The sequence below is a fragment of the Rhineura floridana genome, chromosome 8 (genome assembly GCF_030035675.1).
Source record: "Rhineura floridana isolate rRhiFlo1 chromosome 8, rRhiFlo1.hap2, whole genome shotgun sequence".
NCBI classification, from domain to species: Eukaryota; Metazoa; Chordata; class Lepidosauria; order Squamata; family Rhineuridae; genus Rhineura; species Rhineura floridana.
The window spans coordinates 17,825,648-17,836,160 of NC_084487.1; the positions used below are offsets into that span (position 1 = coordinate 17,825,648).

Sequence of the window (10,513 nt, forward strand, 5' to 3'; positions counted from 1 at the left end):
TCTACCGTTTTTTTGTTTTTTTTAAGTACTCTAAAGTGGGGAACAGGGGAAGCAGAAGGCTTCAATATCTGGATGATTTGCATCAGATCACCAAGGGCTTCTGTCTCCCAATAGTTTATCAATACCAGATAAAACTGCAAAGTTTTTTTAAAAAACAACAACCAGACACCCACTCAAATACACTTGTTCTCTGCCATGGCTGACCTTGTGCTAATCACTCTTCTCTCAGCCAGGGATGGAACAATACCTCCATATAGCCACAGGAACCTTTGGCAGCATACTAATAACAGGCAACATCTCAGTCTATTAAATGCTTGGGGGAAAAGGTAAGAGTTTACTTAGCACCAAAAAGATGTCAAGGAAGGCACCAGGCGGACCTCACTGGGGAGTGTATTCCACAGATGGGGAAACACAACTGAAAAAAGGCCCTCTCCCTTGTCACCACCCTCCTTGTCTGCAAGTTCACTGAGATGCATGAAAAGAGCCTAATGTGCATACAGTGCATGCACAGACAGTGAGGTTGGTGGCTAGGCTGGTGCATCCTCTCTTGTTCAGAGTAGGCAGCTCCACTGCACACCCGTTATTCCTTTTGGACCACCATTTTGCATCACCATCAGTCACTATTTTGTTATTGGTCTCCCCACTCCTTTTATGAACTTTAGGGTTCCATTTAAAAAAAAAAAAGAGTAGATCCTACAGTTCTGAAGCCTCCCCACCTCCCATAAAATGTACATACCATTCTGCTGAAAATCCACTTGAATACATTTATCTCTACCGTTATGTCAAAGGTGCTGACAACACTGGAATTTAACGATACAGATCAAGATTGGCCAACCTGTGGTCCTCCAGATATTGCTGGACTCCAACTCCCATCACCCCAGACATCACGGACAATGGTCAGGGATGATGGGTGCTGCAGGCCAACATTTAAAGAGCCCAAGTTCCTCATCCCTGCTATAAAACAGGGATTATAAATATAAATAGTTGGGCAACATTGGATCCTAGGGAATTAGATAGTACGCAGGGACTAGTTTTTCTGTTTTCTGTTATGTACAGTGCCATGTGCATTTGATGGTGCTATATAAACAAACAAACAAACAAATAAGGTATACAACACAGAACGCAGCAATATCTTTTTTTAAAAAAAACAAAAACCTCTAACTTTTCTTGGCATTACCCTTTCCCCACAACCCTCAGAGGAAGGACATTCTACATAGGCGTTTCAAAAAGCTATGACAAAATGGGAGAAACTCTACAGCAAAAAAATGCCATTTCTTTCTCAAATATTTTCATGCAGCTTCTCTCTGCTCATCCCATTACCAAACTGCTATCACTGGAAGGATATCCCGTCAGATGTAAACTAAAGCTACTTCCCTGCAGCTTAAAACTATTCCTTGGCATCGCTGGCATCGCACAGTGATGTGACCATACGTACGTTGGTATTGCCACCGCAAACAGTAACTAATAGTTCTCACCTGTGATGACTTGCAAAGATAACCACCAACCTGTTAAGACTGGCTAGACCTGGGCACAGCTACCTCTATTGAATGGTTGAATCTAATTAACATCCATTATTTGATTCAGAGCAGAATTACAAATTACAAGTAGTTCCACGATTCTTGGAGAATGGCTTTTTTTTGACGCAATGCTGATGCAATTCTAAGTGGAAGAACAGTGGATTGTACCAGCAAAACAGAACTTCCACTTGCGCAACAGAACTTTAAACAGTTGTGGCTTCCAAGACGATCTTGGGAAACGTAGTTTAAAGGCACTGAGAGTTGTTAGGAGACCACCCCCATTCCCCTCACAGAGCTACAATCCCCAGAGTGATTTAATAATCAAACGTTCTTCCCAGGGAGCTTTCTTTTGGATCAGAAGCAGTGCAGAAAAAAAACCAGTGACTTAGCAACTCTCAACCAGCTGTTAACGGCACAGGAGCATGACTATTAAGAACAAAAGAGCGACATGGCAATCCTAATTTTCTAACTCCTCTGGCAAAATAAGGGCTGCCGTGAAGAATTCCCCCCAAAAAGGGAGTCACATCCAGTGGGTAGCTTTTTGGCTCCATGTCCCACCTTGCTAGGGGTATGAAAAATAGCACCAGCAACACGCAGCTCAGATATGCTATTTTGCCATGACCTTGTCGGCATGCTCATGTGGATATGAACCCCTTTCACTGCTATCTTTCTTGTAGACTTCCCCATGCCCCCCCCACAAAAAAACACTTCCTGGGGTCCAGCTGCTCCCTGCGGTGCAAAGTTACTGCCTCCCCTCCCCAAAACACACACGTCATCCTAGAAGTTAAAAAGGTCCATATTGGCAATTCAGATGAGAATTTCTTCCCTCTTCATGTCAAGGAGCAGAGGAAATGTATGAAAGGAAACAGGATCTAGAGCACATCTGTTAGGAAAGCGTGGTGGCCAAAGAAGGAGAGTTGGGGGCGGTGGAGAGAAAGAGGGAAATACTTGCATGATCTCATGGGGGAACTGAACTCATATCTTCCATTAACTCTGAGTGACCATGCCCATCAGCACCAGTGACTCCTTGTTCCCTCCTGACCTGATTTGGAGCATGCAAATTGAGGCAAAGCTAACATCTATGAATAAACTCCTGGGCCCTTTAAAATGCACCATCCAATTTTTGTATATATATATATATATATATATATATATATATATACACACACACACACACACACAATGATATATCTAAAACAAATCACACACAAATTGAAACCTCCAGCCACGATTCTGAATCCTATCACTGCCCTGCCTTTCTTGTGCTTCAGCATGTCCATTGCTAAATTTGGGAGATGGGAGGAAAGCTACTGAACACACGAGATGCCTGAAAAAAAGAAGAAAACAAATCTAGACTTTTTAAAATGCAACTTGGGGTTTTAACCCCTAAAACATTTTTAAAAATCCTTCAGGAACCTCCAAAACCTCCACTTAGACAACCGCCGCCCGCCAGAAAGGACCGATCAAAACAAATTGCGGATGGTTTTCCCCCTTCCGATCTTATTTCTTTTCCAGCGCTAGTCCGTATGGATATTCTGGAAGCGCAAAGCATCGCAATCTGAAGCCGTCTATGGCGAAGGAATCTCGGGCATACAGCAGCAATATCGCCCGCCTCCCGCCCCGCTCCGCCAAGGGGAGGTTTGTGCCCCTGTTTTGCAAACGTGCGGCCCGGATTCCTTGGCTGCAAGCCTCTTCCCGATTACCTTCATCATGCCGACAAAATCCACCACCCCGCAACTTCCAAAAATCAAAGGTGGCAGAGAGAGGGGGAGTGGGGTCAGGGGGTGGGCTCGCTTCTCCTCGCGTCTTCCCTGCCTTGGCGCGGCTGCGAAGATGTAGCGCCACAGCTCGCTCTTCCTCGCTCCGCCCGTCCCAATGCAAAAGCAACCCTGAGGAGCGAAGGGTAAAGCGACCGCTCCGGGACACGTTGCAGCTCGGCTTAGATGAAGAGCTTCCTTAAGCAGCCAGCGGCGGCAGCGGCTTTTTGCCTGCGCCGATTGCATCACAGGCAGGAAAGTGCGTTTTCCGGAGTTGCCGCTAGGCGGAGGACGAAAAGCGGAACATAAAAACATCTCCGAGGCGTCGTCGTCTTCTTCTTCCTGATTCTTCATCGCAACTCTTAGGGGCCTTGAAGGCGCCCAAGGGCAACCGTTGCAAGAGAGACCCAAACATTTCTCATTCCGCCCCTTGGCCTTTTCTCTCCTGAGGCTGCACGCTGTCCTATGAAGGCAGCGGGGCTTACTTTTGAGTAAACATGAAGAGGATTGCAATGTAAAGCCGGGGGTGCTGCTTATAAGGAGAGGGGCTTTTTGGTGGTGGCACCTCTGCCTGTGCATTGTGTTCCCCCAACAGATGGGCCTGGTGCCTACTTTGGGGATATGTTGGTGCAGGGCAAAGACCTTTTTAAATTTTATTTTCCAAGATCTTTTCAGATCTCTCAATCTTTTTAGATTCTGTCTAAAGCTGCCGCTGTTTAATGGCCAACTGTTACATTGTTGTATTTTATTGATAAGGTAAGCCACCCAGAAAATGTTATTACTGTGTGTCGTGTACATGAAGGTAATACATAAAACCTTAATTTTTTTTCTCCCTGAGGCTCATGCAAAGTGCAAGCTTAATAATGGGTTTGACTTCTGAGTAGAGTTCAATTTATTTATTTCATTACATGTATTTCCCACCTTTCCTTCAAGGAGCTCAAGGCCGTGTGAGCACTTCTTCCTGTCAAGGTTATGTGACGAGAGTCCTAGTGCAAGAATCTAACAGGCACACCATACTGGCTCTTGATGGGTAAGTATCATGGGACTTACTTGTTGGTCAGTATGTTTGGAATTGCCACTTACCTCTGATCTCCATGGAGTGTTGTGCTTTCCTCATGACCCTGGAAAGCACAAAAACACTTCTTTTTTATCTCTTGTCTGTATTAAGAAGAGCCTGCTGGATCAGGCCAGTGGCTCATGTATTCCAGCAATCTGTGCTCACAGTGGCCAACCAGATGCCCGCAAGCAGGATCTGAGCCAAGCAGCACTCTCCCCACCTGCAATTCCCTGTAGCTGATGTTCAGAATCATATTGCCTTTGAAGGTGGAAGTAGAACATCCATGCATGCATGCCAGCCATCCAGGATACTCTATACAATCCCTTCCACCTGGTTTTCCATTTTTTTCTTTTCCAACTGATACCGGTATTGTGTGCCCAATCAGGACTAGCCTGCTGTTGCTGCTGTTTTGCAGAAGCGGGATACCCTTTAGGTTCCTTTAATTTAAAGATGATTTTTTGTACTTCTGCAAACCTTGGGGCTCCCCTGGGTATCTTAACAACTCCCTCCTGTTTATCACTGGCCCCATTTTGATTCCATTGCTGTTGGCACTCACTATCTGAGTTTGCTATTAGAGGGAGATATTTATTAATGCATTATTATTAAGGATAGTTTTTACCCTTATGCTTACTAAATATCTCAAAGAGCAGGGTCTTTTGGTAATTGCCCCAGTGAGGTGCTCCCACCAACTGAGGTGAGCCAGATAGTGAAAGGGGGTAAAGGACTTCTTGGTTGTGCTGCACAGGCCATGGCAATACTTTTGGCAGCTAGGCTTCTCTTGTGAATTACTGTTATTTTCCCCAGACTTTGCAGTTTTGCTTTCAGCTGGAAATTGTTTTAACGTTTTACACTGCTGCGTCTTTGGGTTTTTAGTATTATTTAAATTCTGTTGCCTCCCAAAATGATTATCCTGATTATTTTTCATGTTTCATGTATGCTGCTTTCAGCAGCTCAGGTGAGTTGGAAGGAGAGCTATAAATCTTTCACATAAAAATAAATCAAAAACTAGCCACAGCTCCAGAGCCAGTGTGGTGTAATGGTTAAGATGTTGGACTACGACCTAGGAGACCAGGGTTTGAATCCCCACACAGCCATGAAACTCACTGGGTGACCTTGGTCCAGTCACTGCCTCTCAGCCTCAGAGGAAGGCAATGGTAAACCCCCTCTGAATACCACTTACCATGAAAACCCTATTCATAGGGTCGCCATAAGTCGGGATCGACTTGAAGGCAGCCCATTTCCATTTTCATCCACAGCTCCAGAACATCTCATCTGAATTCTGGAACATTGCTGCATTTGAAGTAGTACAAAATACCAGTTTGGCTGCTTTACACTGCAGCCATTTACAGCTTTGAACTGGTCATTTGAGCGAAATCTGCATTTGCTGTTGGGAGTTTTTTTGTCAGCATGCTCCAGCCCTTACAGTAAGAGCATAAAGCAACATGCGAGTAAGTCTTTGCAAGATCCGAAGGTAGAGAGTGAGGGTTGCCATGGAAATGCTCAAATAATAAGCCAGCAGTGAATGATGATGCTGGAATCCATTTGCCAACCAGCTTTTGCAGGCTTTAAAAAAACCAAAAACAATATAGCAATCAGCTGAGTAGAAAAGCTCGACAGGGGCTTCATTTTACAAGACAGCCCCTTCCTCCTCCCCATTGCTTGTTTTGAGGCATCCTTTCAGGTTTTAAAAGGATAAGGGGTTTAGATTCATTGCAAAGTTCAAAAGGTCCACCGTTAGGTATATTCGAGGTTAGATAGTAAAACATTCATGTATTTTAACAGAGCTTGCTGTGGTTCTCTCTTTTGGCCAAAGTAGTGCCTTTAAGAACACAAGACCAGTTGGATCAGACCCAAATGGTCCATCCAGTGTAGCATCCTGCTTCCCAAGCAGGTGCCTCCTAGAAGCCCACAGTTAAAGCTTGAAGGCAATGGCTTTCTCCCAGCAACTGGTATTCAGAGACAGACTACCTCTGAAACTGGAGGCTCTATTTAGCCATTGTGGCTAGCAGCCTTTGATAAGCCTATCTTGCATCATTCTCTCTCTTTCTGATTCAAGTCTTCCCATGAACAAGAGGAAGGTATTAGCAAACTCAGGATAATCCCAAGACTTTTAGATGAAAAAAATAATACACAAATATTTTGGGGGCAGGCACACAAAAGCACCCCCCAAACTTCCCCATAAGGTCTCAGTAGCACAGAATGTTGACTAATGGGGAGGGGGACTGACAACCAGGTGGGAGGGGGAATAGGGTAGATGGCAAAGGAGGAGGGAGGGAGACAGATACAAAACGGATACAGACAACTGTCCAATTGTCTGAATTGGTCATTTCCTGATTCACACTGAGAAGCTATCTTTAAATATCCGCAGAGACGGAAGTGGAAGCTGCCCATAGAAGTCATTGGAGAATTCCAAAATTTTAATGTACCTGGAATTAAGCACTCCCCCCCCCCTTAAAAATGGAGAAAACAGCCCAATAAGGATAGAGTGGGCACACATCTCTGACTTGGAAGAAAAAATGAAAAAGGGGAAAGACATAGTGAATTCTGAACAGGAGCACTCATAAGACTAACATTTTGTTGCAGGGTCCACTGGCAGCTGTTGTTGTGCCTTCAAGTCTATTTCGACTTATGGTGATCCTATGAATCAGCAACCTCCAAGAGCAACTGTTATAAACCACCCTGTTCAGATCTTGTAAGTTCAGGTCTGTGGCTTCCTTTATGGAATCAATCCATCTCTTGTTTGGCCTTCCATTTTTTCTACTCCCTTCTGGTTTTCCCAGCATTATTGTCTTTTCTAGTGGACCATGTCTTCTGATTATGTGTCCAGGTAACCTCAGTTTCATCATCTGAGTGTCTAGTGATAGTTTTGGTTTAATTTGTTCTAACACCCAAATATTTGTCTTTGTCGTGGACCATGGTATCTGCAAAGCTCTCCTCCGACACATTTCAAATGAGGTGATTTTTCTCTTATCCACTTTTTTCACTGTCCAACTTTCACATCCATACAGAGATTGGGAATACCATGGTCTGAATGATCCTGTCTTTAGCGTTCAGTGAAACATCTTTGCATTTGAGGACCTTTTTTAGTTCTCTCTCAGATGCCCTCCCCAGTCCTAGCCTTCTTCTGATTTCTTGACTATTGTCTCCATTTTGGTTAATGACTGTACCAAAGTATTGATAATCCTTAACAAGTTGAATGTCCTCGTTGTCAACTTTAAAGTTACATAAATCTTCTGTTGTCATTACTTTAGTCTTTTTGATGTTCAGCTGTAGTCCTGCTTTTGTGCTTTCCTCAATTCATCTAAAATCCTTTCAAATGTGATCTAAGCCACTTAGAGCTTGTGGCAGCAAATTCTAGAACTAATTATGTGTTTTATTGATTTAAAAGCATTTATAAACTGTTTAATAATATTTCAAAAATCTCAAGCGGTGTATGATCCAAAAACAAACAATATATCATTAAAACATTACAAACAAAAACAGCCCTAAAACACACACACAAAAGCAAATAAAATAACTTTCAGAAGATCTAGGCATATAAAACAGGTTCCAGTCCTATGGATCAGGGCCCCATATGAAGAAGTCCTTCCTTTTTACCTGCCCTGAATCTGCCACCAATCAGTTTCACTGGATAACCCCAAGAAGAATCTATCCACTTGATCCATACCATGTAACAGTGGTTCCCAAACTTTTCCTCCCATGGACTATTTGAAAATTGCTGAGGGTCTTGGCCAACCACTTAATGATTTTTCTTGCAGCAATTGTAATGCACAGTGCTAGAAGCTGTATGATTTTTAATTGTATTTTGATTGATTCTTTTATTGCATTCCACACAATTCAAACTGAAATGCAATGCAAGGAATAAAAGAACCAGTAGAAATACAATTTAAAAAATCAGTAAGAATATTTGATGCTGGCATGCCTTGGACCACCAGGAAGCTGGACCACAGTTTGAGAACCCCTGCCATATAATGTTACCAGCCTGTGTATCATGTTCTCTCCTTGTCCCCACCAATATGAGTCCTATTGTGATTTAACTCACCTGTTTGCCATTGCAGGCTAGGAAAGTTGCAAAAGCCTCTGCACTGAGATACTACAATGAATCTTGGTATGTATGTACAACGTAGTTCTCTTTGAAGTTTGCACACCTTGTTGACCTCCACACCCATTTTCAGGGGCAGTGGGGGGCAGGAAAGACAGGCTGAAGCTTCTGTTGAGCATTGAGATCTAGCAACAAAATGGGTAGGTATGTTTACCACCAGCCTTCACCACCAGAACAGGTCTGCCAGACAAGTGATTCTTAAGCCCGCCACTTTTGGCTTGATTTGTCGTGCAGGGAATGCTTCCTGTCAGCAGCCAGTGAATTTGCATCAATTCAGAAGTTGCTTTTGGAAAACTGATCAATACTCCTGAAGCAGCTGACAGAATAATAGGACGATCCCTTGCAGAGGGGGCCTGTTAAGCAAGCTTCTGTATTAGGAAAGATAAATGGAGATGGAGTTCTACCTGCTTAGGGGGAAGCTCTTTGTATGATCATTGACCTCAGATAAATCCTGCCAATCATAAAAACCACCCCATTTCAAGGTCAGCAGTGCCCAAATTGCTCTAGGCCAAGGGTCGCCAAACCATCGCTGATGGGCACCATGGCACCTGTGAAGGCCTTCAGTGATGCCCTAGCCATGTTGTCCAGAATCGGAGCTTTCCTTTATTAAAAAAAAAGTAAGTCACTAGCCCTCGCTGAGAGTTATGGAGCAAAATGCGCAAGAACGCTTTTAAGCGATTTCTGTGAAATGAGCTAGCTTGCCCTTCCTTTTTCCCTATCAATCAGGATGCAGTGTTCCTTCTTCTGGGTTCGCCAGAGATCAGGTAGTGCCTGCAAGTTATTTTCTGAAAATACTACTACACAATAAGGTTGGATGTTAAAGAATCCTTCTCCCCGCAAAAAAGGCAAATGTGAAAACTTTCTAAAGAGGCATGTCTCCTGCTGTACAGAAGCCAAAGACCAGGGACTCATTAAGAATTCCTTGTGTAGCTAACTGACAGTACAATGGTATGCATGCCTACTCAGAAGTCTTTGTGGTTAATGGAACTAACTTCCAGGTAAGTGGGTACAAGATGACAGCCTAGCCTTTAGTTTGGGATTGGCATTGGGGGAAAACAGGGTTCTTGTGCCTTTAACAGCTGTCAGGCAGGCAGACATTCAGGTCAAGCCTTTTTTGGTATGGAAATATAATAATGATAAAAGTTTCAGCGCGAGTCCTCTCTAATTTTCTGTTATGCCATGAGGCCACCCATGGCAGCTATTTTGTGACTTGACCAATCCTCTCTTTCAAGCAATCCTAGAAACATACCTCCAATCCCTAATGTTCCACACCAATGGATTATCATCTTAAAAACTATTTGGAGCTGCCCTTGACATTTCCGAATGAAATCTTCCTGTGCGTTAAGTTAGGCTGAAAGACTGGCTGGCCCAATGTCATTCACCCATGGAGATTTGTAGCTGGGTAGGGATTTGAACCTGGGTCTCCCTGGTCCAAGTCTGATACCCTAACTGCTATACCACACTGGCTGTCAGCTGACTGACAGGCAGAAATCAAGATATGAGGAACCTGTGGCCCTTTACATGTTGTTGAACTCCCAATTCCCATCATCCTCAGCTAACATGGCCTGGGATGATAGAAGCTGTAGTCCCAACAACCTCTGGAGGGCCACAGGTTAGCCACTCCTTTATCTTTTTAACTCTTGAAATTTGACCCAAGAATTTCCTAAGTGATATGCAACATCAGTTCCTGTGATTGGCAGGAAGCACAAGGGCTCTGGATTGGCTCAGCAGGTGCAACCTGTTTTTCAGAGTACCTAGATAGAAGTGCTAAGGCCATTAATTTCTGAGGTGAAAAAGGAATTATGTTCAATATCACAAAAAACATACTTTGGGGTGGAACAGAGAAAATGAACCACACAGATAGATCAGCTTTGCTTGTTTTTTTTACAGAACATTTAAGTACTAAGTTAAAAAAATGACACCATCACAACAATAGAAAAAGTACCCATTTATTCAAGGTATGACAAGTGTATTTACAGTATTTTTTTCCAGGACAAGATCCTTGGTGTGATTCTAGCAATCAAGAATTACATTTAAATGGGAAAAACTTACTTTGTTGTGACAGAAGACACTTTTTTTT

The 10,513-nt window shown here is 43.4% G+C and overlaps 1 protein-coding gene and 1 long non-coding RNA gene across 3 annotated transcripts in view; one reads left to right on the top strand and one right to left on the bottom strand.

The window, feature by feature from the left end:
• Positions 1–3,515, bottom strand: part of BCAT1 (branched chain amino acid transaminase 1) — an 85,615-nt gene extending 82,100 nt beyond the window's left edge. For both annotated transcript variants that reach the window (XM_061638430.1, XM_061638431.1), the window contains exon 1: positions 3,221–3,515. In XM_061638430.1, coding sequence (XP_061494414.1) covers positions 3,221–3,229 — 9 coding nt within the window. In that variant the 5' untranslated portion in view covers positions 3,230–3,515. The remainder of the gene's footprint in view (positions 1–3,220) is intronic.
• Positions 3,516–4,160: 645 nt separating this feature from the next.
• LOC133390239 (uncharacterized) lies at positions 4,161–8,447 on the top strand. Its single transcript, XR_009764345.1, has 3 exons — positions 4,161–4,304; positions 6,915–7,023; positions 8,390–8,447. It is a non-coding gene; the product is annotated as an uncharacterized LOC133390239 (long non-coding RNA).
• The last annotated feature ends 2,066 nt before the right edge of the window (positions 8,448–10,513 follow it).